The sequence below is a fragment of the Cryptococcus neoformans genome, chromosome 3 (genome assembly GCF_000149245.1).
Source record: "Cryptococcus neoformans var. grubii H99 chromosome 3, complete sequence".
In the NCBI taxonomy this organism is placed as follows: Eukaryota; Fungi; Basidiomycota; class Tremellomycetes; order Tremellales; family Cryptococcaceae; genus Cryptococcus; species Cryptococcus neoformans.
Window position 1 is genome coordinate 1,212,501 of NC_026747.1, and position 25,183 is coordinate 1,237,683.

The following is a 25,183-nucleotide window of genomic DNA, read 5'->3' on the forward strand; positions in this document are numbered from 1 at the left end:
GTGGGCGACACTGGTGGAAGAAAGAAACAATAGGGTCGCGTCGCTTCCCGCACAATCACCACTGCCGCGAGTGAAAGAAATCTGCGAAAGAATCCTCATGTGCCTTTTCTTTTTCACCAGCTACATCTCTATATTATCGCCCATCCCTAGAGCACGGCAGCTCGCTCAGGACGGTCTCCCATTAGCACCCCGTCTATCCCGCCACGGCATTATAATTGCACGCTGGGTTACTGCCGCCGCACCAAATAACCAACTTACGCGAAGAACGAACGCGACCTCGCTTCATTTTCCACTTCAAATTTACTTACTTTCATCCTATAAATATCCATCAACCCAATCTATGTCAATGGCCGCTCCTCGCCCATTTGCAGGTCCATCTTATCCCATTTCTCCTACCCCGACCACACCTTCAGTCGGTTACTCGCAGTATGGTTCTCAGTCCTTCGCAGGCGCGCCCAGCAGGCAGCTTTCAATGTCATCCTCCGCCTATGCTCCATCCGCCAGTGTACCGTCAAATCGAGGGCCTGGAATGAAGACGAATGAGAAGAAGGGAGAAAGTCGGGAAGTGGCCAGAGTGCATTGGAGGGCTTTGAAGGAGTTTTTGTCAGCATGGATCGAACGAGGTGCGTTCTCGACAAAAGCTGACCCGAAAATGTGCTCATTCTTCCTGTAGAATCCCCTTCTTCCAGAGCATCTGCGCGAGAAAAGCTCACAAGATTGACAAAGCTTCAGTTCCAAGAGCTATCTACCGATGTGTACGACGAGCTCATGCGACGATTAGCCGCAGAGAAGGGAGAAGGTGAAACAGGTGCGTCTACGAGAGCTGTCAGCATTCAGTTACTTATAATGTATATTAGCCCCTTTCTTGCCTGTGCGCGAAGATTTCCATCCCAAAAGAAACCAAGCCAGACAAAAACTCGCGACGCTCCCTAATAATAGGTTCAAAGACCTCGCCAGTGATGTTTTCTACGAGCTGCGACGGCGTTTCCCCGATTTTGACCGTGAGGATACCCAGGCAGCCCAGACTCGCAGGTACGATGAACCTCCTCCTGCTCCTGGCCCTCGCCCCTCCCTATCTCAAAGTATATCTCAACAATCCTTCTCCTTCTCCGCTCACGACCGCGCGTCTCCCACTCCGCTTCAAGCTTATATGTCTCGCAACGAATCCAGCAATTCTCTCCACCAACGCCAAGGATCTCGTCAAATGTCTCGCAACGAGTCCAGTAATTCCCTTCATCAACGCCAAGGTTCACGCCAAATGTCCAGCAGCACACATCGTTCACGCCCATCGAATGATCCTACACGGCAAGTGCAACGTGATCCCGAAGAAGAATTCTTGGACGACGGTCTCGAAAGACGACCACAGGCCAATCATATGGCCGCGACAAACGATGTGATTGTGCCAAGTAAGAGCCGGCTAAGAGAGGAAGAGATTGAAGTACCGTACGCAAGGGACAGTACGGTGGATGCGTTGCGGCAAAGTATGGCGTCTTACGGTGGTGAACAAAGTCTGGATAACGGTCGGGATAGTCGGGCGTCGTATAATGTGAACTTTTCCCTAGGAGGGGATCGTTCAAGAAGCACGCCACAAACGGGAAAGTCGCAGCTAGACATGAGATCGCCAGAAAGTAGAGGGTATAGAAATTTGGATGACAAGGCTTCGCTGGACGAAGAACGGGAGAAGAGACTGAGATCAGAGTACGAATTTAGAATATCAGGACTGGACAGGAAGTTGTTGAATGCGGAGAAGGAGCGCGATGAAGCAAGAAGAGCTGAGGCGCAGGAAAAGAATTTGAGGATGGAATGGGAAGAAGAAGTGAGGACGCTCAAGGAGCAGGCTGTGACTCATGCTTCATCTCTTCGAGCTCTTCAACACGAGCTAGACCTTGCGAGGGATCAGATGGAAAGTGCTCGGCAACGCGCGGATGAGGCTCATGCGGATGCTGACCAAGAGGTACGCCAATGGAGAGAACGCTGTGAGCAACTGGAGAATGAGTGTAGGCGGTTAGAGGATGAAAAGGCCGCCTTGGAGGAGGAACTGCAGAAAGGCGGTCGAGATGGGGTAAGTAGAAAGCGCTTGTGTCTTTGTCATCGAGCTGACATATATATATGCAGCAGGCCATGGGGGATATGAAGCAAGAGTTGCAATCGCTCGTAGACGAACTCAATTCTCTTTCTGTACGAAACGACGAGCTCATGACTGAGAGAGAACAAGATGCTGCTCGTATGAGTGACATGGAAGCTAGAGTCTCAGATTATAGACGCAAATATGACGCTGTAAGGATCGAGCTGCGAAACCTCAAGGGTGAGTCTAGTTGAATGTCGGCTTTGCAGCTGGATAGAACTGATAGGCAATACATAGCTACGTCTACAGTGTTTGCGACGTTCTCAAAACCTGTAACGGATGATCATCTCCCAGCTTCGCCAGATGGAAACATCATGGACGTCAACGTTTCGGCCTTCCAGAGCTCTATCGATGGACTTTTATCAGCTGCTAGGTGAGTTAAAGGTAGGTTGCAAAGTCAACATGCTCATCGGACCGCAGATCATCAACTCCGTCTGGTGTTCTTCCCGCCATGAAGGCGATCGTCGAAGCCATCACCTCCATCGGCGAAGATGTCAAGTCCTTTGAAGCTCATCCCAATCTCGACGTTGACGTATCTCGTCTTGAATCACTCAAACACGAATCCACTAGCCGTCTCAACAATCTCATGCAATCCGCACGAAACCACGCCATGGCGTCTGGTCTTTCTCCTGTCTCTCTTCTTGACGCTGCGGCTGGCCATCTCAGCGCCAATGTCATCGAGATTATCAAACTACTCAAGATAAAGAGGAGTGATAAGACTGATTTAAAGAGGAGCAGCAGTCGACTGAGTATTAGGGATATGGTGAACAGAGATAGAGACAGGGAAAGGGAGAGGGCCAATGAATCTTGGGACAATAATTATCGACCTGGAAGCAGAACAGAAACACCCGACTCAAGAGGTCTTCAAGCTATAGGCAGGACGGAAAGAACAGCTCCGTCTCGATCAGATTCTTCCAATGATCTGAGATACGATGGCGCAAGAACAGCGACTCCCACAGAAGTGGCGCACGCCAAACTCAATGGTGTTGCCCCTCCTTCATCTTACCGATCCCCTTCAGCCACGTCTGCTTTGCCTGTACAAGTGACTCCTTCATCTGCTCCCATGCCCCAAGTGTCTCCTTCAACCATTTCAGACCCATCCCTTGCTTCTGCGTCTTCACCAGCTACGGCTCCAGCAGCAACCTCGCGACCCACCAATATGAGGATCAACTCCTTCCAATCTACATCTACCACCAGGTCTGACTCTTTCGATCTTGAACGCAAATCAACACTTATTAATGAGCGTTCACTTGCGGCCCATGTTGAGCCGAGAGGGTTGAGAACAATGAATCATGTGCGGGAAGAATCTGGATCGGCGTCAAATGAAAGGGAGAGCCTTGGGTCAACAGGGACAGCGAGTAGCAATGGCGGTCCGATGACTGCTTTGGGATCGGCCCAGCCATTCAATGCCGTCGAGGTGAAGCAGGATGAAGCAGAGGATGATGGGCGTGAATGGGAAGATCTCAGACCCTATCTTAATGGTCAATCATCAGCCCTCGTCAACTCGATTCAGAATCTGCTCGCTTCCATTCGTACAAACGCTTCACCTTCTGTGCTTAACGAACATCTCTCTGAAGTCATCGCCATTGCCTCGTCAATCGTTGCTGTTTCGACCAACGCTTTGCCAAGTTCGCTGAGAGCTCAGGGTGATGGGCTACTCAGAGAGCTGGTGAACAACACTAACAAATTGAGTGAAGCGCAAGAGTTGGGCAAGCAGGGTCAGGGGTCCGGTCAGCAAGGGGGATTTGAAAAGGGTGTGAGACAGCAGATTGCTAGTGCGAGCTTTGGGGTTGCAAAGAGTTTGAAGGCGTTGATGAAGCTTGGAGGGAACGAGTAAGAGGGGTTTTATCTTTTGGTTTTCCTTACAATGGTTCTTTTAATACAGTTTTTATGGTTTATACGCAATCTTTATGAGACACATGACACATTTATGCACACGAATGGTTTCGAGGGTTTCGTGATAGAAGACGATTGATGTATTCAATGTGCTAGATTTTACTCGACCCTCGCGGCCTTCCTACGGGCAAGATCCTGTTCCCTGACAAACTCTTCTCCTCTTCGTAATCGTGAAAGGCTCTCATCGAGACCCAAAACGGTGATCAACTCGGGGATACTGGGTCCTTTCTGTTGTAACCCTCTATCAGCTACTGTGATTACATGTGACCGCCGATGAACGTACCCTTCTCTCAGTCAAAGCATGTCTGATAGGGATCAAGAACTGACTCTTCTTCGTCACACCTGAAGCCTCCACCACTTCGTGAATGACATCCCACACCAGGGCTTCGTCCACAGACTCGACTGATTCTGCCCGAGTTTGGAGGGCATCGGCGAAAAGATGTGTGTATTGACCTATTTACCACAGACTCCATCAGTAACCTTTTTGGATGAGTGAGAAAGAATGAAAATTGATGTACAGTAAAGCCGAAGATTGAGGTCCTTGAGGATAGATTTGGATTCTTGACACGTGTACGTTGGGGGAAGGAAGTAGAAGATCGAGTGCATGGGCATCTCAGGGAGACGCGTGGTTCGAGGCTATCGTGAGAGCAACGAGTGAGCGAGTGGACTACCATGATGCATCAGTCTCACTTACAAGCTCGGCGTCGAACACTTTTCCAACAAAATCGAGGTCTTCTATTAACTCACTGCAACAGGAAGTTAGCTTGTAGGTAGGATGTCAAAAATGCCAATACACACCATCCCTGGAGGGCTTTCTCTTCCCTCAATGAAACCTGGAACCTTCCGACTAACCTCTCCCTTTCTTCCTCCTCTTGTCCCGTACAAACCTTTCCCGCTTCAACCATCACCCCATCTTCTCCCAACCGTCCAGCCTTTCTTCTCAATGTCATCTTGTTCAAGAAATCCAACTTGCCCTGATTAACAGCGGCTTTACGGTGGTTGATATGCGTAGGGTCAAACGCAGCAATGAGTTGAGGGAGTGTGAAGAGTTCGTACAAAGAGTGGCCATCTGTTCGGATGTGAGGATCGAGGGTGGTTTCTGGAGATAAAGATGTGATAGCGGCATGATAATCCCAACCCATTAAAGCAAGGAAGTTGATGAGTGCCTCGGGCTCGTAGCCTTGTTTCTGCATTCCCATGTCAGGTAAACCTCATGGATAAAAAGAATCGGGGAGCTTACCTGGTAATGCTGGACAAAGGTGTCACCACGCCGCTTACTCAACTTTGTCCCGTCAGGGTTACACAGTAAAGGAAGATGCGCAAATTGAGGGGGTGTCCAGCCGAATGCTCTGTAAAGCTTATGATGCTTTGGTATGGACGGGAGCCATTCCTGATTCTATTAGTCAGCAAAGCTAGGATGATTTAATAAAGCTTCTACTTACTTCTCCTCGAAGAACATGTGTGATCTCCATGAGATGGTCATCGACCACGCTTGCCAAATGATAAGTTGGCCAACCGTCTGATTTGAGCAGGACAAAGTCGTCCGGGCCAATCACGGCTGTGGGCTGGTGTGTACCAAATATCATGTCGGGAGGTAAGTCCAGCTCTCCGGGAGCATTCTAATTGTATGTATTAGCAAAATCGTAGACTTTCAAGCATTTTGATACTTGCCTTATACCGAACCACAAACTTCTGCCCTGCACGCTTTCGCCTAGCCACTTCCTCCTCGGTCAAATGCCGACATCGTCCATCATAGCTGTGCTTGAATCCCTGTTGTGTTAATGATAACTTGATAGCCTCCAGCTCGGTGGGAGAGCAGAAGCATTCGTAAGCTTCGTCCCGAGAAAGAAGTTCTTTGGTGTAGTGTTGGTAGATGTCGATTCTCTCAGACTGGATGTTAATCAGAACAAAAATCCAAATAACGTCTAGGCCGAGCATGGACTCACTTGGATGTAAGGTCCGTAAGATCCCCCCGCACCCACACCCTCATCATACTCTAGCCCTGTCCATTCCAAGGCATTTCTTAAGTTATCCACGGCTCCCTCAGTATATCTCGACTATGTGCATGGTGGTGAGCCCATAGTCTCAGTCGTTATCTGGTCACGCCTACTAACCCTATCGGTATCCTCAATTCTCAACAGCCACTTCCCTTTCCATTTCCGCGCTAATATGTGGTTGAACAAAGCCGTTCGTAGACCACCAAGATGCAGATGGCCAGTAGGAGACGGCGCAAATCGGAGTCGGGCGTTTTTCGGTATTTCTGAAAAGGCATTGGTAGTTTGAGGGGAAGGGTGGTGAGAGTGGTAGTAACGAACGCCCATCCTGGCGCTCAGGATTTGGTTCGATGGTCTGAGAGGTCTAATCATAGTGCGTGGCCTGAAATGCACACTTTTAAGGCTTTGTGGTCATCAACATATTGCAACCGGAAAAGATCGAAAACATAGAATCTGCCAACGTCATCATATTTCGATTGACACTGGAGATTTTTGGTCCAAATGATTGATTGTTCCTGAGGCGTGAGCTAATGGGATAAACGAGCATTGGGTGGATATTGGCTTCAAATAAAGGTGAGTGAACAAAACTAATCTGGGAAAAGCTGCGAGTCGTGTGACGAAATCTGATAACTGTGCATTACACTAAAGCCAAACCAAAACCGTACATACAAGACAATGCCTAATAAATAATACAACCATGATTCCAAAGAAGATATTAGAGATCAAAGATGTACCTATCAATCCGTTGCCTTTTCCCTATCCAGACGCTCAGCATTTTCAACAAGTTGTTCCATCCATTCAAATTCCTGATGATCTTTTATCAGCTCCTGATTCCTTTCAGAGCCATTACCACATTGTGGAATCACTTACTTCCGTCACATAATCAGCTTTTTCTTCCATCCATTCCATAACATCATCCAACTCTTCAAGATCATCTGGCATACCTTGCTGCCTGAGCGATTTTACCTTTCTCTCTGCTTCTCGCTCTTTTCGTTGTGATTTGCGTCTTGATCTTGTATTGCTCTTTGCCTGGTCGATTTCGTCTTCAGTTTGCTCTATTTCAGATCCAGAAATGACGGGAGGTATATCGCCGGCTGCTCTAAGAAGGTTTTTGTAGTATCGTCGGATGCGGTGATACAGCGTGTACTCTGGCGATGGTCTGTCAGAAGATCAGGCAGGTAGGCGCAGAAAGTGAGGACTTACCCCAGTGAAAAAGCTGGTGATACGCTTGTGTTCGGGCTTTACATATCTTGCCTGTTACATGTCAGTTTCAAGTCCTAGGTCACTGGTGCTTTGAGCTGAAGACGTACCCATGACTAGTTTGGAATGTACTATCTGAGGTGCAGACTCATCACCATCGATGTCCGAAGAGTCCTTCTCTTCCGAAAACACTGAAACGACATCGCTGTCTTCATCCTTTCCTTCATCATCTGTATCTTGAAGAGTTTGAAAAGTCTCTTTATCATATGGTTCTCCTCCAATGGTAACTGTAATTGTGCCAATTCTCCCACTTATGTTGCACGCGTCACACCCCATCTCGGCACCAGTGTATTCTGTCTTGAGGTGAAAATCAGAAACGCCACAAAAGGCAAGCCAGATGGAGATCAACCTACTCGAAAACAAGGGTATTTCTCCAGTATCTGAACCAGCTCTCTGCTCCACACCTGGCTTCGAACCCGATTATTTTGATAATCCTTCATCCGTCTTCTCAAGTCCGCCAAAGGAGGCCCAAAGTATTCCCGCGTCTTCTTATCAAGAGGTAAGACATGTTTAGCACCTTTCATAGCAAGAAGGAGAAAGTAGTGGAAAACCACTCGGAATTTGTACTCGGTAGACTGAAGGGCGTTACGAGAAAATTCAGGAGGGAGGAGATCTTCAGCCAAAGGTTGACTGCCATCGTCGACAATGAAATTGCTGATGTCCTCTTCTGCAACATCGTCTTCTTGGACATTGCCGTAGTCATCGTTGTTGTCACCAGAGCTTACATAAATTGGCTCATCCTCACCATCATTCTCCCAAGCATCCTCTTCGCCACTAGATCCAGACGAATCATCTTTGATCCCCAACCTCTTATTTCTCAATTTCCTGATCCTCCTCTGCTGAGCAGTTTCTAGTCTTGTATGTCGTAATCTCGACGTCGCTTTAAACCGCTCAGGATCGTCAAGCTTGATCGCTTCTACCATATCTTCATCTGACGTTTCCGCCATATGGGAGGATGAATCATCTGGATCAGGATGATTTTCCTGTTTGCCGTTACGCTTCTTGTGACTACTCGAGCGCCGTCGTTTATGTGGGGGAGGCGGGGAATCGATCGGTTCTTCAGGATCTTCGACAACAAAACCTGAATCAGAGTCGGGACCCTCAGATTGGGAGGATATTGAAATACCGGCTCGTTTTTGTTGTAATCTGCGAAGAGACCGTTTTGCGGGGGTTTCTATAGGTTTGCGTAGACGGGATGCTATTTTGCCTTCTCCGTCGTTAGTCTCTTGATGCCTGTGGGGCTTGGATGTCGAGGAGGGTATGCGAGGTGTGGGCTTCTCCTTCATATTCTCGTTCTTGCCAGACGCTCTGGTCCGCATTCTTGCTACTGATGCACGAGGCGTATCATCCTCACGTTCGCCGCCTAGTGTCGCCACCTCCTTTTGCTTTCCTTTTGAGTTCTTGCTCCTTTTAGCGGGCAAGGGATCTTCGCCTCCTGAAAATTCCGAACCAGCCAAAAGCTCATCATAATTGGTATCCCGAAAAACATCATCATCATCATCTTCCTCTTCTATACGCATTGGGGGAAGCTTGGCTCTTTTCGACTGTCGTTTGGTACCATACGTCTTGGGGGGAAATCTATTTCTTGACAGAGGAGAAACTTGAAAGATTTCCAAAGCAGACTCGCTTGTTTGAGAAGGCGCTAAAGGTTTTGGATGCCATGCAGAGTATTTCGACCGTTCTGCGTATGAGAAGACTGGGAGCTCTACCGAGAGCTGACTGTTCGTGCGATCAAAAGAAGAGGTTGGCTTGCTGATTGGCTCTACTTCTGTGTCTTCGTCGCCAGAGTCGTAGAACGGCCCCTTGAGTGAACGTACCGGGGCCATGAAGAGAATGTGTCGATGCATATAATAAAGAGGGAAAAAGGATGGAGAGTAAAGTAATTGTCGGCTGACTGGACCACCATCATCAGCTTCTGCTTATAACTCGACGCGAGACGCGTAAGTCATGATGTGTACACTTTTTACCCTCTCGAGCTCCTCTTTGCTTTGCCCACTTTCGTTCGTTGTCACAACGGACAACGGCTATATATTTTTTGTTATTTTTGTCTATCCCATCCATCGTCTGCCGGCGTCTAAACTATCCCAAAATGTCTCACACGGTACCTACAAGTAAGTGCTGGATTAAAACCACAGGGAGCTATGCTAATGATCGTACAGTTCCGCGTGATGGCCGACTGATCTCTCTTATACTTGCATCAAAAGGGATAGAAGACGCAGACGAGCGTGTCATCCATCAGCTCTTGGACTTTTCACGAAGTGTGTATAATTACCTTTTTTCCTTGGAACCTACTATTGCAAGCCGACTTTTGTGCTTACTTGTGTGCTGATACTATTCTCATCGTACAGGATATACAGCCGATGTGCTTCAAAGTGCTCAGACATTAGCGGACCACGCAGCTCGTTCGGGTGCGAGTTCTAATAGGATCGAAAAGGAGGACGTAGAACTGGCTATCAAGATGAGAAAGCTTTACGAGTTCTTTGAAGCTCCTCCAAGAGATGTACGTCTCCCCCCCCCTCTTTGCCATTCTCTATCTCTGGGGGAGTCTTGTGATATTTTCCCTAGACTTTGTTCAATTGAACACCGGCTGACGTCAATGTAGTACCTCGCAACCCTCGCGCACGAACTCAATTCTCATCCCCTCCCAGCCCTTCCAGAGACATTTGACCTCGTCCGTCTACCGCCCGCACACCAACGTCTTGCCGAAGTGAATTTCGATATCGTCCCGGACGCAGAACTCGTTCTTACAGAAGATGAGCGGGAGGATGAGGATGATAGTGAGAATGAAGAACATGATGGTGATGAGGATGGAGAGGAGGATAGGAAACCGAATGGAGAGGTGGATGGCGATGGCGATGGGGAGGATGAGGATATGGAGGAGGTCGGGGTGGATGGTCTGCCGTCTGCTGGAGTTGCACCAGAAGCGGCGCCGGTGCGGCAGGCTGTGGATGTGGATGAGGATTATGATATGTAGTGATAGACCGCATAGTTCTCTTTTTTTTTCTTAGTAATTGTTGTATGATAATAGTGATACCTTCAAATTCGTCCAGTAAAGGCTGTCGGAAAGTCGTAAAAGGGAAGATTGTGTAAGAAAGATACATGTCTATGACCACTGTGCTAGAAAACTATATATGCGACATGCCTTTACGAATGGCTTGATGCGAAAAAAAAAAGGAAATAGAGATGGATTAATGCTATAATTCGGTTTTGAGTGAGAGAAGGAAAAAAAGAAAAGAAAAAGAAATATTATGAACAGTCCGTATGCAGGAAGAAAATCATCACAAAGCTAATAATTACAAGACTCGTTCCTTTTTTTTTCGAAATTATTCGTTTATTTCGTTGATTTAGATGTGTCGGTCGTGGATGAGTTTGAAAGGCGGGAATGGACAGAAAGTGCCTCTTGTTGAGCATGTGCCAATTCGGCATAGCTGCGGGTTAGAGGGGGTTAGGATGTGATGTCAAAAGTTTGAGAATAAAAGTGGAGAAAGACTTACAGCATTTTATACCTTACAAGTTCATTCTCCATCTCTTCCTTTTCAATATTGCTCATCACTAGTCGTCGGACAAGCTCGACGTGTTCTTGATTTCTAAATAGTCACAGAATCATCAGCTGCCAAGTTACTCTGATTTTTTGGGGAGCAATATGGAACTGACATGGCCGCTAGAGAAGCTTCCAGCTGTTTACTATATCCACCCATCCCACAACTCCCATCAGCTTTTTTTCACTTTTTTCTTTTTTTTTCTTTTTGGCCCCAGTCACAGCAAGTTTGGACGGAGAATAACTCACACTTGGGAACTCAAATTACGATTCGCGTTCCGCAATTGATCGAGCTCTATAGCATGCCGATTCTGGTCTCTACACTTTTCCTCCCATTCCGAGGCATACGCGTCGAGCATTAACGGTGTTCTAATGTTTCGTTAGTCTCCTTCAAAAGAAAAAAAAGCTTGAATCAAGACGACGCACATCCGTATTTTGAACGCATCTCTGACAAACTCATTCGCCTTCCATTCCTCCTCTACATCATACCCATTCTCCTTACCATCCTCAGCCTCACCACGATTGTTTTCGGCAGGCGCTCGATATACTTCAAACAAATCAGCTTGCAGGAATTGTAATATCTGTTCGAAATCCAGCTGGACCAATTTTTCTTCAGATTTCTTGAGAAGTGCGAGCGAGAATCGAAAGACAGCTTCGATACCTTCTGCAAAGACAATATCCAGTACGCGATAGACTAGGGACAGAGGGAATCTAATCCTCTGACTGTTAGCGCGCTAGGTTACCCAAACAGAGATGAGGTGAGGAACTTGCCGGTAACTGAACAGTGTCATAAACCACTGACTGGCATACATACTACTCTTCACTCCCTTTCTCACGAAATGCGTATGGAGCAGAGGTAAGATCTCTTCTACCAGCCGATCGAATTGGAATAAACGGAGTTGGAGACCTTGCATTTCGGCCGTATAGTGAGAGCGAAGGTTGTAAGAATCCATTAGGCGGACAAGGACGCAAAACGCTTCTTCATCCGGCATCTGGGGGAAAAAATATGTTAATGGAATATTGTGAAAGGAAGAGATCGGGCGTACATTGAGCAAGAGAGCGGCCACAATGAATGCCAACCCCTGGGTATACCCAACTTCCTGATCATATCTGTCCACAAGTCAGCAAAGAAGATGGGATACAAGAAAATGGCATACAAGCTGTAGGCCTTGACAACCATGAATAATCCTTCTTGCCCTACACCTCCTCCTTCTTTAAAGTACTTGTGATTCGGAAATGTCCTATTCAAGTCTTTCATGATTGCCTTTTCATGCGGAGAGTTCAGTTTCAGTAACGCTTTGTATGCCTCCTCCAAATCGAGGGACTTTGATGATGACATGAGCTGCCAGACGGCACCACGTATGACTGGCGGAACACCCTGTTGGATGGCTTTGGACAGTTCTTTAGGACGAGCGAGAGCGACTTGTTCATACCCCTGGACGACTGTGCCCCAAAATGCCCAGTCAACTTCTTCCTCTTCTGGTGTTTCTGGGATCGTATCAGGGGTGTCGATGGCGGGCGCGTCTTCGAGGCTGATATAGGTCGAGGCTCGTTTGCTCTGCCGTTCTCGCCTCATTTCCATGGCGGCACTATCCATCTCGCTTCTGACTTTCTCGAATCCTTCCCGACCCCTTTCAAACACAGAGAGATCTTTACTGAGCCGTCTATCCCTAGTGGGAGCAGATTCTGCCCTGTGGAGAAGGGCGGGAGATGGCGAGGGGGAGAGAGTGGACTGGGGCGGGGTCGAAGTGGAGGCGGTGGCGGTGGCGGTGGCGGCGGGAGAGGGCGCACGAGAAGGTTCGGAGGTGGAGGTGGAGGAGGCTGAGCGGGTGAGCAGGTGGGACATGGTGGATTTCCAGCCTCCGCCAGGGGAGGCATTCGGGCTGGCAGCAGGCGCGGGGGCGTGGAGGGTGGGTGCGGTGTCCGGGTGATGCGGGGCGGGGATGGCGGCGAAGAGGGGCGTGTGCTGAGTCACCGCGGGATCTGCTGCCGTCCCTGCTGTCTCCGGGATCTCAGGCGCTGATGGAGGGATGTCTGTGAGGGGCACGTCGGAGAACCTTTCTGTGCGGTCGGCGCTTGGAGGCGGGGCGGGGTCCGCCGGGGGAGACTTGGGCGCAGAAGACTTGCGAGGGGCCAGTGCGAATGATGGGGGGGCGTCGGGTGCGCCCTTCTCGAACATGGCCGCCCTGGCCTTGACTTTTGACGTGGCCATCTTAGCGCGGGGGGAAGATCGTTGCTAAAAGAGAGACTTCCGTCCTTTCGTTCTTCCCTCCCGCCGTCTGACGCGACGCGCCTTTCGCCCTAGGCCTCCTCCACAACAACACGCGGACATCGCCGCAATCCTCGAAAAGCAAAAAATAAACTTTTGTAACAGATTTCCGACCATCTCTCTCCTCTTGCCCGTCCACCGCTCACTCGCACACAAAAATGGCCTCCGCCTCAACCTCGAAAGACTCTGCCAAAAAGTCGAAATCAAAGGCCGCCCCTTCAGTCAAGCCCGATATTGCATCACAAATCGACTCGGCTTCCTCTGACAACGACTCTGAATCCGGCAGTGATGACGGTACCGACAGCGAGAGTGTAGACAGCGATCAGGATCTGGAGAACGTTGAACCCAGGAGGAATAAGGGAAAGGAGACTGCCAAAAAGTCCATTGCGCCGGCTGGAAGCTTTGAGTAGGTCCATTCTCACGAAATTTCTTATGCAGTATACTAAGTCTTTTCTTTTTTGACAGCAAGTACAAGCCTCCGGCAGGCATGACCGAACTTGGGATAACCACTGAATTTGTCAAATCTGAATTCGAATGGGACGCTCTCGCTTCTAGACCCGGCATCGAACTCTGGGCTATCCGTGCCCCGCGAGACCTCAAACCATCCCGACTTTCAGCGCTGTCCATCCCTGTACCCAAAAAGGACGAACCATTGACAGGCAACTTGAAGACCAAGTCCCAGTCTTATATCCTCCGTACCGCCGGTTTTGCGGGATCATCCTCTTCTTCCAAAGCCGGCGACCAGGGCCAGGGGTTGGTGGATTCTTTAGGGATGGGTGATGGAGAAGGTGTAGACCAGTTGGCGGAGGAAGGCGGAGAGGAGATGGGTGGACTGAGGCTTTTAGTGCCGAGGGTAAAAGAGCATGGCAAGCTCTATGTCGGTGAGTCTTTTTTTTTTTTTTGTCCTTTTCTTAACGGCGCATCCTGACTTTTTTATCTTTGATGGGATGTAAAGCCCCGCTGCCTATATCACGCCATCTCATCCTCACGCCCGACTTTTCAACAGAATCCACTTTTGACGCCCAAAGCGCCAACGTCGAACCCATCCCCGATTTCCTCAAGGAAGCCCAAGCCCAAGCCCAACAAGCATCCTCCTCCTCCTCCGCAACACCCGCCAAACGTGCACAGCCTACACACTTGATGAAATTCAGAAATCATACGTATGGGTTCAACACCCCCGGTCCGGAGAAGACTAGTAAGAAATTGAGAGGGGAGGTGATGGAGGTTGAGCAAGTCGAGCGGGAGGCTGCACCTCCTCCTGCTGCTGCCGCTGCTTCTCCCGCCTCCAAAGTGGCGGTGGAGAGCAAGAAGGAGAAGAAGCGAAAGACGGATAAAGATGATAGTCCCGCCAAAGCCAAGAAGAAGGCTAAAAAGTCCAAAGACTGAAAGCGTGTGTATTATAGACGAGATTGTCTTGTGTATGCATTTATTTTTTTTCTTGTAATACAAAATAACAAAAATGAAAAAAAAAAATCTTGGTAAATACAACTAATCCTATACAGATCAGAGAACAAGGAATCCCAAAAAAAAAATGGATCATTGGATCATGCAAGAGAGAGACTGTCCGTTCCACGAAACGCATTGTAAACCCGTTTCGACAATGCCTATTAATTGAATATACCAAGTAAGTAAAACAAAAAAAAAAACACACCACCCCTCAAAACCCCTCTCCCAACTCACCTTGTTCAAATTCCTGCCGCTCGCATGCCCGCTCTTCAAATTCCTCACTTCACAATACTGCAACATCATCTCCGCCCTCTCCATCCCACCTCTTTGCTCTTCCATCTCAAACGCCTCCATCAACCGCCTAAACGTCGGATACTTTTCTGTAATCCCCGCTGCGGCTGAGGCTGTGATACCCTGTACTTCCTGCAACATCAGCTCGAGCACCGCTGTCGGCTGTAATGCCTTTCTCGTCCCTTCGGCCGGCGCGAAATTGAGGTGCGATTTCGAGACGAGTTTATATGGCCTGAGCGCGATATCGGCAGCGATATTGTATACCCAGTCTTCGACGTCTTCCGTCTTTTCGACATGCACGAGGAAGAAGTGTTCGGCCACTTGGAGTCTGACCATCTCGGCTTCGATTTGGTCCCTTGTCGGGCGCGGGGGGCCGTATCGGCCGTTCACCGCTGCTGTCGTCGTCGTCGCCGTCGCTGACCCACCGTCGAGACCTGCGCGGGCAGCGTTTATATAATCCTTGTTGGCCAACGATCGTGATTTGGAATAATACTTTTGCAAGCCCTTGATCATCAACACCACCTGATCACTCATCGCCAAACCCAATAACAACCTCACATCCGACGCCCATTGCGCCAGCACATCCACGTCTGCGTCTGCGTCTGCGTCCTCCCTCCCACCTACATCTGCATCTGCAATCTTATCCACCAGCTCTTCAGCAGTGATGAGCACCAACACTGTCTTTTCCCATACCCATCGCGGATCGTCTAGCGGGACGAACCGTTTGGACTCTGGATCCCATCGCGCTTGGAGGTGCCGTTTGAACCGGATCACGCCGGGGATGGGGGAATCGGGTTCAGGGAGGAAATGGAGGGCGGATTGACAGTCTTGGATCCGGTTGCGGAGTTCGGGGAGAGCGCCGGCGATAGGGGATGAAGGGAGGGACATGTCGGCAGAGAGGTAGAGGTGGATTTCACGGAGTGTATCTTGTTTTGACGTTCGAAGCTGTATTCCAATTAATTTAGTGTGGGTGTACGGGGGTGGGAATCAGGACTACCTGCCTTGTTGACTTGGGCCACTTTTCTCTGGTACGACCTTTCTGCTTCTTTTGCTGCCTACCAATGGCTACCGTTTCAGCAAAAACGAAAAATCAAAAAAAGGAGAGGGCAAAGGGGACATACTTTGGCCGTATCACGTTCAAACTGTCTAGCCTCTTTTTCCTTGGCTTTTTGCGCGGCTTTCGCCTCTCGTTCACTTGCTTTTATAGCTGCCATCTCTTGCCTTGTCAACCCGCTCTATTCGTCCCAATCAACAAGAGTCAGTTGGTGTAATTCTAGTTTTTTGTATTATGGGGGAAAAAAAAGAAAAAAGAAAAGAAAAAAACATGCAGTATCGTCATTGGTCTTTGACCGTTTTTGTACACCATTGTCATCACCTGAAGAGGCCGTCCGTTTCTTTGACTTTTCCGTAGGGGCAAAAGTTGTACGCGGTGTCGGTGTCTTGTCTAGCGAATCAACCTTGATACGTCAAGAGTCGAGTAAGTCAGCTGCTCGTCCATTCTCGACACACACACGCACGACGGGACTTGCCTGGGATAAGATACTACCCGCAAACGTCCGACTCTCACCCAACGCTCGTCCTTTACTCAAACCTCTCTCCACGATGTCCGTCCTTGCACGGCACGTTTCGAGCACGCTCGTGCTCTGGGTACGTCCTACCGTCGCCGTCGTCGTCGCCGTCGTCGTCGTTGTCGCCGTCGTTGTCGCCGTCGTCGTCGCCGTCGTCGTCGCCATGCGCAAACCCGAATCATCCGCCATCTGACTTAATAGCCCAAGGATATCTTGATCTTCCCCACTATCATCATCATCATCATCATCATCCGTCTCGATCCCATCTTCCGAATCAGAGTCGATCACTATCGCCGTGCTACGGAGCAACATGGACGCTTTATTAGTTATCTATTCGCACGTGTGTTGATGGTATTTAGATGGGAGATTGGAGACGGGCGTACCTGGCAGGAATGAGGGCGGGTTGAGAGTGCGAGAAGATAGGTTTAGTAGGGACGAGGTGGATTTCCTGGTCAGATTCGTCGTCGCTGATGACCACGACTTCGGCTTGTGTCTAGTTAGCGCGGTACGCATCATACGGAATTGGGTCTTACTTGGCATTGTACATGTGTTTAGGTGGGGCTGGTGTTTAGGTGGGGCTGGTGTTTAGGTGGGACTGGTGTTTAGGTGGGGCTGGTGTTTAAGTGAGGAATAGGACTGGGAAGAACGCATGCAAGAATTGAAATGTCAAGTGGAATATTATGGCCAAAATCAAAAGTTGACGCGGACGCGATGTGGAGCACTAGTACGAGTCGCGGGGGACTTGGATGGGTAGGTGGTACATAATCATCACTTCAACTACGGAAACATATTAATATACCATAGGTCTAGTTACATCACTACGCAGCAAGAGTTTTGCTATTGAAACAGTATCAGATGGGCCGTTTGGACAACATATAAAAGGACAAACCTTCTTGGCGGTCTTGTAGAACATTTTGCTTTGCGCGGACAGGGCGTTTGAACGTTCTACGAGATTGTCCAGCTTTTCTCCTCGCTCAAGAACAGATTCGATAGTCTTGTGCTGTTTCGCTTGTCAGCATGTGCACCTTTTTCCCGCGGAATACAAAGGGACCCACCAAAACGACCTTGGTCTCGTCGAGCTCTTTCTGCACCTTCATGATGGTATCCGCCTGCTTGGGGTCCTGGTACTTTGTGAGATAGTTTGCGAGGGTGCCCTCGAGCTTGCCCTTCTGTGCGGGGGGCAGGCCACCGGCAGCGGCCTGGGAGGGGTTGCCGCCGAACGCGTTGGCGGAGGCGGAGCCGAAGGAGGGGGCCGCGGACTGGTTGGGGAGGCTGGCGAGGAGGGGGGTGTGCTCGTCGAGGATCTTGGTGAGGAGGGAGAATGCGGGGCGGAGGGGGTACTCGAGGTCGGTGATCATGACGGCTGCGGGGGGTTAGAAGCGGCGGGGGGAGTTGGAACGCGGCGCGACGCACCGGCAAGACCGGGGCCGCCGGGAGTGCGGCCAGAGGTGACAAAGACATGCGCCTTGTAGTTGTTCTCCTCGACGGACGACGGCTGGTTCGCTGGGGTCCTCTCCGCGACGGTCTGGGGGGGGGGGGAGTCAGTGGGGGGGGGAGTCAAGAGAGAACGACGCACCTTTGTAAAAAAGGCCATAAACTCGCCGACGCTGCTGCGCTGGTAGAAGCTAAAGGAGGAGAGGTCCTGGGCGGTGCCGAGGAGGGTGGCGGCGGGGGGGGCGGTCTGTGCGACGGACAGCAGCGAGATGGAAAAGACCTTCATGGCGGGGGAGGGGGAGTGGAGTACAGAACAGCGACAGTGGCAACTTAATCACATAGATAACACCTGCGTCATGCCTGTTAGCTATCCTTAATTACACCGCAACTCCGTATCCTCCTTGTTCTTTCCACTCCCCCCCCCGCGATGTCAGACACACTCCCAGACGACGCCTGGGTAAACACCTTCCTCCCCACCCCCCCCCGCCCCCTCCTCGCCGCCCTCCAGAAAAGACTCCACGCATCCACAGCCCACCTCAACGCCCTCGCAGACATCTACAAACAGCGTGCAGCCATCGAGGCCGCCTACGCAGACGGCCTCCACAAGCTCGCACGCACCGCAGAGCAGGGCGGCCTCACAGGCAAGGCCGGCAATGACTGGCCAAGGGGCAGCGGAGAGGACAGGCTGTGGGACAGCGTCCTCTCCGAGCTCGCAGAGGTGCGTCCCGCCCCCAGTTCATGTGCGTGCAACTGACGAATGTGCCCGCAGACATCCGCATCCCACTCCACGCTGTCCGCCATGCTGAGGACAGACTTTGAGCAGCCTATCCGCGAGATCCCCACCAAGGTCGTTGCATGGCGCAGGATCGGCGACCAGGACTCCAACCTCGACAAGACGCTCAGAGACTATGAAAAAGTCTCCGCCAAACTCGAAAAGGCGTCTTCCAAATCCTCCAAGTCCGCCAAGGCCGATGCCCTCCGCTCCGACATCCAAAACATCACCCAGGCACTCTCCTCGCTCTCGCCCATGGTGTACACCACTTATCAGCGACTGGACGAAGAGCGGCTTCGTGCGCTCAAGGAGATTATCGTCAGGTGGGCCACCGTCAAGGGCGACATGGCCTCCAGGGACGGACAGAGGGCAGAAGCCATCGTCTCGCACCTCTTGCAGTGGGAGACGGGCGACGAAGTCATGAACGTCGGACGAAAGCTGGGTGCGATCGGAGGCGGTCGAGTCCCAGAGCGATCCGCCTCGGTCGCTACTTCCGCCACTACTCGTGAGTTCTAAACGCCTCTTGTTCAATTCACTAAAACAAGACCATCACAGCCCAGTCGCATCGCAGACTTTCTACCGCTGCATCCCACACCGCAGCCCACGGCGACTTTTCCCCTCGTCCTCCCGCTTCCCGCGCCAACGGTTCTTCCACCAACAATGTCAGTCAGGGTACTCCCAGTTCTTCCTTCACCGGCGGTTTCAAATCCATGCTTGCAAGGTCAAAGACTGTAGGCGGAGGCAGGAACAGGGGTGAGAGTGATGCTACTTCTACACGAAGCGCTACAAGAGGTGACAATTTTGAAGCCATCGGAGAGGAAGCTCCCAAGATGCGCGAATCTACTACAACTGTAAATTCATTCTGCCATCCAACGCCAAGCGTCTACTAACTTTTTTGCCGTCATTCTCCCCTTCAAAACCAAAGGCGCCTCCAGTAGATGAAGAGGGATTCTCTGTCGCTCCTTCCGACCGTCACCGAAACCCTTGGGAAGACCCCAACGAACTTGTCCCCACCCCGGCTGGTCAGACTGCTCAAGCCCAAGCCCAATTACAAGCTCCGGTCGTCCCCACCAAAGACGCTCACGCTGCATTCAGTCAACCTTTCGACGCTTCTCCCAGCGCTTCCGACGAAAACCTCGCCTCTCCCACATCACAGCAGCAACAGCCTTTCAAGAACCTCTCCCTCGCACCTGTGCCTATCCAGGAGAGCGAAGAAGAACGTCGAGCAGCTTTGGAAAAGATGCAAAAGACGCTGCAGCTTCCGCCTTCTCAGCCTTCTCGACGATCCACGATTGCGCGAGGGAGGAGGGATGTGAGGAACACAATGTTTGCAGGGTCGTCGACGTCGACGGATGAAGCGACCGCAGCTTCTAATGCGGTCTTTGGTACCGGTGCAAGTGTGCTAGCCGGCGGATTAACAAACGGTGGTCTCTCCAGATCGGCTGAACTAGAGGAAAAACTCGTCGATTCACCTACCTCTACCAAATCGCCCATCCACACCACCGGTGGTGCATTCCCCCATGATATCCCGTCTCCATCGCCCATCGCCCGTCGAACTTCACTTTCATCCGTCACTTCCAACAATCCCTTTGATTCTCCCACCATCGGGATCGGCGGTACGATGACCCCGCCGCCGATCAACGGTGCCGCCGCCGCCGACCAACCCGGTTTGCGCGCAAACGTAAACGAATCCGTCAATGTCATTTTCCGCAACAAGCAAGTCCAGCGTATCCACATTACAGGCGAGATCCACCTCACTCTCCGCGGAGATACCCCTCCTTCCCCTTCCCAGCCGCCCCTTGGACCACCGATCCATATCCGTCTCGCAGCGTTCGAGCACCTCGAGAAAATCGCGCCCAACCCGGCGTACCTCGCCCAAGTGCCAGATAAACCGGGAGAGTATTTCCTCAACCCTCAAGCCCTCGCTGCTGCCACCGCCAGAGCTCCTCCCCCCGGTTCAGCCGGATCAGCAGCAGCGTCAGGCGCCGGCCCGCTGTTGTTCAAGTATGTCGTCCATGTCCAGCCGGGCAAAGAGTTGGCTACTGTCCCGTTGATCCTTGATCCCGTGTTTCAGTGCAAATCGGGCGAGACGAGGATGATTTTACATTATAGTGCGAACCCTTCTTCTCCTCTCCAGCTGCATGGCGCCAACGGCAACGGCGGCGCCACGGTGGTAGCGGCCTTTGCGCCCGGTGGACCGAGCGTGAGCAACGTACAGGCGAAACCGGCAGGGGGCGTCTGGTCCCCCTCGACGAGAAGGATGACGTGGAAGATGGATTCGTTGTTCGGCGGTGGCGCGAACAGTGGGAACAGTGGGGACGGTGAAAAGGGCAAGATTATTGCCAAATTCACAAGTGAGCCGGGACAAGAAGCCTTGGTACCGCAAGTCGTACAAATGTCGTGGGCGGTGGAAGGGTCGTTGATCAGTGGTTTGGGGCTCGAGGTGGTAAATGGAGGTGGAGGTGGAGAGTTGGAAGGGGAAGCGAATCGGTGGGTGTTTGAGGAGATTAGGAAGAGCACGACGACGGGCAAGTATTTGGCCGAACCGGTTGTTAGTTCGTAAAAGCTCTACATATATATATATATAAGTACATCCTCGCGAAAATAGTTGCAAAAAAAAAAAAAAAAAAAAAAAAAAATTGGTCATAATTTTCCTTCTTGAAATGGATAGTAGGTCTTGTTACACTGCCGCCCAAATTTACTTTAATACATGAAAAGAAATCGCCCAAATTACTTTAATACATGAGAAATCACGAATCAAATCAGCCAATCTACTCGTCATCGTACAAAAGATCCTTGACCATATAAGGCCCATCGAGAAAGTAGCCAAGTCGTCGATAATAGTCACGAGTCCCAACACCTGTTGTAAAACACGACCCATCAGTAAATCTTTTATTTCGGTAATAGGCTTGTTGGCTCTCTCGTACGTACCAGAGATGACGGCGATACGACCGCTACCGTGCTCCTCGCGCGCGATCCGTTCCGCCTCTTCCATCAACAATGTACCGATACCTTGATGCTGGAATTTCTTGGGGTCACGAGAGTGAACGGGTGCTGCAGTACCATACACGTGCTATTCAATCCTGGATCAGCACAATAAGGAAAAGAGAAAAAAAAAAAAAAAAAAAAAAAAAAAAAAAAAAAAACTCACAAGCTCTCGCACAAGACTGCATCCACCTTCCATACCAACCAACTCCTTCCTAAACGTCCCTTCCTCTGAACACTTTCTCAACCTCAAAAGACCCACCAAAATATCAGACTGAGGATCCTCATACGACAAGAAAGTCTCCCATCCACCATTCGCCGCGTAATCTCGTCGGATAAGCTCGATATCACGAGGTCGCACACGGTGGTGAATCTCGTGCAGACCGACTTCGCGGTATCGCACATCTCGACACTCGGCACCGAAATCCTTCATACGCGCAAGCGCGAGTTCACGTAAATTACCATTCTCCACGCCGGAAGAGACGAGGGGCATCGGGATATCTCGTTGGACACGGTAGACTCGCGTCCAGGGGGGTACGAGCGCCATGATCCTCGCTATGATATCGACAAGCGCGTTGGGAGGGTAATTCTTGTACTTGCCAGTCCTCCACAGCTCATAAAGACCGGTACCACGGATGACCAAGGTTGGATACAGTTTGAGGCCGTCTGATCGGAAAGCAGGGTTTTCAAAGAATTCTTGGAATTGCCAAATGTCTCGCTCGGTACCGCAGTTGGGGAGGTCAGGCATCATGTGGGCGACGATCTTGTAGCCGGCGTCTTTGGACATGTGGAAGGATTCACTGACAGCTCGGACAGTGTGGCCTCGGTTGGTGTCTCGTGCAACGTCCTTGACGGCGTGTCAGCTTGAAGGGTTTTGGGGGGGAGAGCAAAAATAAAATGGAGATGACTCACTTCATAGACTGATTGAACACCGATTTCCAGACGGGTGCATCCATACCTCAACATCTGACTCAGATGAGGCTTCAAGCAGTAATCGGGACGAGTTTCAATGGTGATACCGACGCATTTGACCTTGCTTTGCTCAGAGAACCTGGTGGGTAAGGTTAGTTTACTCGATCTACGTTTACTCTTGGGAAACATACTTACTTGACAGCCTCGTCAACGTCCTCTCCAGTGTGACCACTCAAGGCATTGTGAAGCCCAGCAATGAATTTATGGCGGTAGTCTTCCGGCATGGACATGAACGTTCCTCCCATGATACTGTGATCCAGTCAGGAAAAAAAACCCTCTTTTTAAAAAAACCCCCAAAAAAGCCTACGTACATGATCTCAACCTTGTCGACGCTGTGTCCAAGGTCACGTAGCTGGTTCACACGTCCACGCGCCTGTTCATAAGGGTCATACCTCGCTCGGATGGCTCGCATAGAAGTAGGCTTCAGGATGTCAGACGAGGCACAATGCGGGTAGCGGACTGTTAACGTACCTCGTATCCAGTGTACGATTGGGTCGAGTATTCAAAGTCAGAATCGGGACCGCCTGGACAGTAGCTATGGTATTCTATAAGTAATGGATCACAGACCCAGTACAGCTGAGAACGCTTACACGCAGATGTTTCCTGTCATAGCTACGTGAGGACATCGATGGGGTTTGCACATGACCGCGACAACGGCCACACCGCTCGCCGTCCTGACTGGCTTTGCTCTTAGCCATCCCCTCAGTCTGTCCTTCCATTCCTCGGGGACAGCAGCGAGGACATCTGTCAAACGAGGGACTGCCTTGAGTCCGTATTTCTTTGCGTATTTTGCTCTAAGACTGTTTACGTTTGGAGGCTGGGTGGCGGAGCTGCTTGAGGAGTTGTAGGTTGAGATGAGGTCTCTGACCACGGCGGACACACAGAGAAGGTGCAGTTCCGATTGTGAGGTTGTAGGTGCGATCATGGTGTGGAGTGTTGAATGGAAGTGGAAAGTGGGAAGAGAAGAAAAAATAAATAGAAAAAAATAAATAAAAAAGAGGCGAATGAAAAGCTGGAGTAGCGTAAGTCACCGCGTTCGGAAGCTTGATTCGTCCTTTGCTACTTCACCCGCCATACACCATTCATAATGAACAAGCAGCAGCTCTGCAGAAGACTATACATCTCATGCTCTACAACGGCACTCCCAACTGCACGCATCGCAGCACGCTCAATCACAACGGCATCCGCAGCATCCCCATCCAGCACTCCGTCCACTTTCAGCACCATCAACGCTTCCGAAATCTCCCACTTCTCTAAACTCTCCTCCCAATGGTGGTCAGAAACAGGCGAGTTTGCACTCCTACATCGCATGAACCCCGTGCGGGTAGAGTGGATCAGGCAAAAAGTCGCTCTCGCTCCTCCACCGGAAGAGGAATGGTCGTTTGAAACTCGGCATATGGATGTGCAGAGAGAAGCAGCGAGAGGTACAGGTGCTTGGTTGACAGGTCTTCGATGCTTGGACGTTGGATGTGGAGGTGGGATCCTCTCAGAGGCTTTAGCAAGATTGGGAGCCACTGTGGTGAGCGTCGATGCGAGTGAAAGTAATATCGGCATCGCGACCACCCACGCGAGTCAAGATCCATATTTGGCTAAGAAGATGGAAAAGGGGGAGTTGGAATACCGATTCAGTACTGCTGAGGCTTTAAGAGATGCTGGAGAAAAGTTTGATGTCGTGTGCTCCATGGAAGTGCTTGAGCATGTTGATGAGCCTGGAGAGTTTATGAAATGTCTCGGAGAGATGGTTAAAGTAAGTCCAGGAATTACTCCCAGTTGAACCATGCTGAATAAAACAGCCTGGAGGGCACCTCTTACTTTCAACCATCTCAAGAACCCCCCTCTCCCAACTCCTCACTATCACTCTTGCCGAAGACATCCTCCGTCTTGTGACTCCGGGAACACATACCTACCGTAAATTCATCAAGCCCGAGGAACTCCGACGTTTCGTCTACTCTGATATGGGTGGTTTCGAGACATGGCACAGGAATGATGACGCAAGTGATATTCGGAAGAATGAAGTCGGAGAGACTCGAGGGATCATTTATGACCCTTTGAAGGGCGCTTGGAGATTGTGGGATGGTGTGGAGGGGAGCTGGTGGAAGGAGGCAGGTGAAGTTTGCAATTACATGTACCATGCGAAGAAGAGGTCATAGAAGGTAGGTCATTCTTTTGATATAATAAATGACATGCTAATATGAATCGTAGGCGTAGAGTCAAAGGAGAACGTCATGTTGTTACCATCTATGCAAAAATAATATGGACTCTGCAATAAACTTGCTTCACATTATGACGTCCCATTTTCGTCTTTCAGATACACTGCTGCAACAATGTTGTTAACCAAACACGAAATGCAGCAGACATCCGAAAGTAGCAACGAACGTTATCTATTAGCAGTCGGACTTCATATTTCTTCCTCGGTTGAAACAGCGACCACGATTCTCTCTTGACAGCAGGAGTAAACCCCAAAGTCCACTATCCCCGTGTTTCGTAAATGTGTGCTTACACATCAACTGAAATTGGTAACATACCGTATGTATGAGAACTGAAATAAAAGTTGGGTCATCTTTTGTTGGGTGAGGCGACCCATTTTTGTGTATACGTAATCTTGAATAGGGCTAGTTCCGACGGAAGTGGCG

General features: G+C 50.3%; 11 protein-coding genes; 5 read left to right on the top strand and 6 right to left on the bottom strand.

The window, feature by feature from the left end:
• Positions 1–90: 90 nt before the first annotated feature.
• CNAG_07562 (hypothetical protein) lies at positions 91–4,122 on the top strand. XM_012192577.1 has 6 exons: positions 91–623; positions 674–808; positions 858–2,062; positions 2,116–2,305; positions 2,363–2,498; positions 2,546–4,122. Exons 1-6 carry the CDS (start codon positions 98–100, stop codon positions 3,960–3,962), a joined length of 3,609 nt encoding a protein of 1,202 aa, XP_012047967.1. The 5' UTR covers positions 91–97; the 3' UTR covers positions 3,963–4,122.
• CNAG_07563 (glutamate-tRNA ligase) lies at positions 4,036–6,461 on the bottom strand. XM_012192578.1 has 10 exons: positions 6,136–6,461; positions 5,968–6,078; positions 5,693–5,911; positions 5,464–5,640; positions 5,262–5,411; positions 4,820–5,208; positions 4,716–4,767; positions 4,540–4,657; positions 4,305–4,474; positions 4,036–4,249 (listed from the first exon to the last, which is right to left on the bottom strand). Exons 1-10 carry the CDS (start codon positions 6,385–6,387, stop codon positions 4,121–4,123), a joined length of 1,767 nt encoding a protein of 588 aa, XP_012047968.1. The 5' UTR covers positions 6,388–6,461; the 3' UTR covers positions 4,036–4,120.
• Positions 6,462–6,627: 166 nt separating this feature from the next.
• CNAG_07564 (hypothetical protein) lies at positions 6,628–9,164 on the bottom strand. XM_012192579.1 has 5 exons: positions 7,629–9,164; positions 7,326–7,572; positions 7,219–7,269; positions 6,886–7,163; positions 6,628–6,821 (listed from the first exon to the last, which is right to left on the bottom strand). Exons 1-5 carry the CDS (start codon positions 9,120–9,122, stop codon positions 6,753–6,755), a joined length of 2,139 nt encoding a protein of 712 aa, XP_012047969.1. The 5' UTR covers positions 9,123–9,164; the 3' UTR covers positions 6,628–6,752.
• Positions 9,165–9,289: 125 nt separating this feature from the next.
• CNAG_07565 (transcription initiation factor TFIID subunit 9B) lies at positions 9,290–10,419 on the top strand. XM_012193022.1 has 4 exons: positions 9,290–9,386; positions 9,435–9,533; positions 9,624–9,775; positions 9,878–10,419. Exons 1-4 carry the CDS (start codon positions 9,365–9,367, stop codon positions 10,247–10,249), a joined length of 645 nt encoding a protein of 214 aa, XP_012048412.1. The 5' UTR covers positions 9,290–9,364; the 3' UTR covers positions 10,250–10,419.
• On the bottom strand, positions 10,353–13,049 carry CNAG_07566 (hypothetical protein). XM_012192580.1 has 8 exons: positions 11,971–13,049; positions 11,860–11,923; positions 11,585–11,805; positions 11,240–11,524; positions 11,063–11,182; positions 10,930–10,959; positions 10,770–10,862; positions 10,353–10,703 (listed from the first exon to the last, which is right to left on the bottom strand). The coding sequence occupies exons 1-8, from the start codon at positions 13,023–13,025 to the stop codon at positions 10,607–10,609; spliced, it is 1,965 nt and encodes a 654-aa protein (XP_012047970.1). The 5' UTR covers positions 13,026–13,049; the 3' UTR covers positions 10,353–10,606.
• Positions 13,050–13,208: 159 nt separating this feature from the next.
• Positions 13,209–14,525, top strand: CNAG_07567 (hypothetical protein). The gene is made up of 3 exons (XM_012193023.1): positions 13,209–13,488; positions 13,548–13,963; positions 14,038–14,525. The coding sequence occupies exons 1-3, from the start codon at positions 13,241–13,243 to the stop codon at positions 14,466–14,468; spliced, it is 1,095 nt and encodes a 364-aa protein (XP_012048413.1). The 5' UTR covers positions 13,209–13,240; the 3' UTR covers positions 14,469–14,525.
• CNAG_07970 (crossover junction endonuclease EME1) lies at positions 14,475–17,049 on the bottom strand. XM_012193037.1 has 8 exons: positions 16,921–17,049; positions 16,771–16,873; positions 16,349–16,685; positions 16,148–16,276; positions 15,941–16,054; positions 15,821–15,874; positions 14,763–15,764; positions 14,475–14,686 (listed from the first exon to the last, which is right to left on the bottom strand). The coding sequence occupies exons 1-8, from the start codon at positions 16,925–16,927 to the stop codon at positions 14,627–14,629; spliced, it is 1,806 nt and encodes a 601-aa protein (XP_012048427.1). The 5' UTR covers positions 16,928–17,049; the 3' UTR covers positions 14,475–14,626.
• Positions 17,050–17,128: 79 nt separating this feature from the next.
• CNAG_07570 (prenylated SNARE protein Ykt6p) lies at positions 17,129–18,217 on the bottom strand. XM_012193024.1 has 5 exons: positions 17,964–18,217; positions 17,801–17,912; positions 17,443–17,750; positions 17,277–17,387; positions 17,129–17,224 (listed from the first exon to the last, which is right to left on the bottom strand). Exons 1-5 carry the CDS (start codon positions 18,105–18,107, stop codon positions 17,198–17,200), a joined length of 702 nt encoding a protein of 233 aa, XP_012048414.1. The 5' UTR covers positions 18,108–18,217; the 3' UTR covers positions 17,129–17,197.
• Positions 18,218–18,243: 26 nt separating this feature from the next.
• On the top strand, positions 18,244–21,277 carry CNAG_07571 (hypothetical protein). XM_012192581.1 has 4 exons: positions 18,244–18,539; positions 18,591–19,098; positions 19,149–19,444; positions 19,519–21,277. Exons 1-4 carry the CDS (start codon positions 18,249–18,251, stop codon positions 21,154–21,156), a joined length of 2,733 nt encoding a protein of 910 aa, XP_012047971.1. The 5' UTR covers positions 18,244–18,248; the 3' UTR covers positions 21,157–21,277.
• Positions 21,233–23,510, bottom strand: CNAG_07572 (elongator complex protein 3). XM_012193025.1 has 8 exons: positions 23,141–23,510; positions 23,022–23,085; positions 22,862–22,971; positions 22,686–22,799; positions 22,491–22,629; positions 21,745–22,425; positions 21,525–21,666; positions 21,233–21,453 (listed from the first exon to the last, which is right to left on the bottom strand). The coding sequence occupies exons 1-8, from the start codon at positions 23,473–23,475 to the stop codon at positions 21,365–21,367; spliced, it is 1,674 nt and encodes a 557-aa protein (XP_012048415.1). The 5' UTR covers positions 23,476–23,510; the 3' UTR covers positions 21,233–21,364.
• CNAG_02609 (3-demethylubiquinone-9 3-O-methyltransferase) lies at positions 23,066–25,025 on the top strand. XM_012192658.1 has 3 exons: positions 23,066–24,297; positions 24,344–24,703; positions 24,753–25,025. Exons 1-2 carry the CDS (start codon positions 23,638–23,640, stop codon positions 24,698–24,700), a joined length of 1,017 nt encoding a protein of 338 aa, XP_012048048.1. The 5' UTR covers positions 23,066–23,637; the 3' UTR covers positions 24,701–24,703; positions 24,753–25,025.
• Positions 25,026–25,183: the final 158 nt, after the last annotated feature.

Bases quoted from the DNA above. Each gene is read 5' to 3' on its own strand.
- CNAG_07571 (XM_012192581.1), top strand. From the start codon at position 18,249: ATGTCAGACACACTCCCAGACGACGCCTGGGTAAACACCTTCCTCCCC. The intron at 18,540-18,590 runs GTGCGTCCCGCC...ATGTGCCCGCAG, and splicing joins TCCTCTCCGAGCTCGCAGAG to ACATCCGCATCCCACTCCAC. The intron at 19,445-19,518 runs GTAAATTCATTC...TCAAAACCAAAG, and splicing joins TGCGCGAATCTACTACAACT to GCGCCTCCAGTAGATGAAGA.
- CNAG_07570 (XM_012193024.1), bottom strand. From the start codon at position 18,107: ATGAAGGTCTTTTCCATCTCGCTGCTGTCCGTCGCACAGACCGCCCCC. The intron at 17,751-17,800 runs GTGCGTCGCGCC...AACCCCCCGCAG, and splicing joins CGGCGGCCCCGGTCTTGCCG to CCGTCATGATCACCGACCTC. The intron at 17,225-17,276 runs GTTTGTCCTTTT...CTGTTTCAATAG, and splicing joins TCTACAAGACCGCCAAGAAG to CAAAACTCTTGCTGCGTAGT.
- CNAG_07566 (XM_012192580.1), bottom strand. From the start codon at position 13,025: ATGGCCACGTCAAAAGTCAAGGCCAGGGCGGCCATGTTCGAGAAGGGC. The intron at 11,924-11,970 runs GTATGCCATTTT...ACTTGTGGACAG, and splicing joins GTTGTCAAGGCCTACAGCTT to ATATGATCAGGAAGTTGGGT. The intron at 11,525-11,584 runs GCAAGTTCCTCA...TCAGAGGATTAG, and splicing joins ATGACACTGTTCAGTTACCG to ATTCCCTCTGTCCCTAGTCT.
- CNAG_07564 (XM_012192579.1), bottom strand. From the start codon at position 9,122: ATGCATCGACACATTCTCTTCATGGCCCCGGTACGTTCACTCAAGGGG. The intron at 7,164-7,218 runs GTAAGTCCTCAC...GACCATCGCCAG, and splicing joins TCACCAGCTTTTTCACTGGG to AGTACACGCTGTATCACCGC. The intron at 6,822-6,885 runs GTAAGTGATTCC...AAAGATCATCAG, and splicing joins AAGCTGATTATGTGACGGAA to GAATTTGAATGGATGGAACA.
- CNAG_07572 (XM_012193025.1), bottom strand. From the start codon at position 23,475: ATGATCGCACCTACAACCTCACAATCGGAACTGCACCTTCTCTGTGTG. The intron at 22,630-22,685 runs GTAAGTATGTTT...CTTACCCACCAG, and splicing joins GACGTTGACGAGGCTGTCAA to GTTCTCTGAGCAAAGCAAGG. The intron at 21,667-21,744 runs GTGAGTTTTTTT...AGGATTGAATAG, and splicing joins GCAGTCTTGTGCGAGAGCTT to CACGTGTATGGTACTGCAGC.
- CNAG_02609 (XM_012192658.1), top strand. From the start codon at position 23,638: ATGAACAAGCAGCAGCTCTGCAGAAGACTATACATCTCATGCTCTACA. The intron at 24,298-24,343 runs GTAAGTCCAGGA...TGAATAAAACAG, and splicing joins GTCTCGGAGAGATGGTTAAA to CCTGGAGGGCACCTCTTACT.
- CNAG_07563 (XM_012192578.1), bottom strand. From the start codon at position 6,387: ATGATTAGACCTCTCAGACCATCGAACCAAATCCTGAGCGCCAGGATG. The intron at 5,209-5,261 runs GTAAGCTCCCCG...ATGGGAATGCAG, and splicing joins CCTTTGTCCAGCATTACCAG to AAACAAGGCTACGAGCCCGA. The intron at 4,250-4,304 runs GTACGTTCATCG...GGGTTACAACAG, and splicing joins ATGCTTTGACTGAGAGAAGG to AAAGGACCCAGTATCCCCGA.
- CNAG_07567 (XM_012193023.1), top strand. From the start codon at position 13,241: ATGGCCTCCGCCTCAACCTCGAAAGACTCTGCCAAAAAGTCGAAATCA. The intron at 13,489-13,547 runs GTAGGTCCATTC...CTTTTTTGACAG, and splicing joins GCGCCGGCTGGAAGCTTTGA to CAAGTACAAGCCTCCGGCAG. The intron at 13,964-14,037 runs GTGAGTCTTTTT...TGGGATGTAAAG, and splicing joins GCATGGCAAGCTCTATGTCG to CCCCGCTGCCTATATCACGC.
- CNAG_07970 (XM_012193037.1), bottom strand. The intron at 15,875-15,940 runs GTATGTCCCCTT...AGCCATTGGTAG, and splicing joins TTGAACGTGATACGGCCAAA to GCAGCAAAAGAAGCAGAAAG. The intron at 14,687-14,762 runs GTGAGTTGGGAG...TTCAATTAATAG, and splicing joins GCGGCAGGAATTTGAACAAG to GCATTGTCGAAACGGGTTTA.
- CNAG_07562 (XM_012192577.1), top strand. From the start codon at position 98: ATGTGCCTTTTCTTTTTCACCAGCTACATCTCTATATTATCGCCCATC. The intron at 2,306-2,362 runs GTGAGTCTAGTT...GGCAATACATAG, and splicing joins CGAGCTGCGAAACCTCAAGG to CTACGTCTACAGTGTTTGCG. The intron at 2,499-2,545 runs GTGAGTTAAAGG...ATCGGACCGCAG, and splicing joins GGACTTTTATCAGCTGCTAG to ATCATCAACTCCGTCTGGTG.
- CNAG_07565 (XM_012193022.1), top strand. From the start codon at position 9,365: ATGTCTCACACGGTACCTACAA. The intron at 9,387-9,434 runs GTAAGTGCTGGA...ATGATCGTACAG, and splicing joins GTCTCACACGGTACCTACAA to TTCCGCGTGATGGCCGACTG. The intron at 9,776-9,877 runs GTACGTCTCCCC...ACGTCAATGTAG, and splicing joins TTGAAGCTCCTCCAAGAGAT to TACCTCGCAACCCTCGCGCA.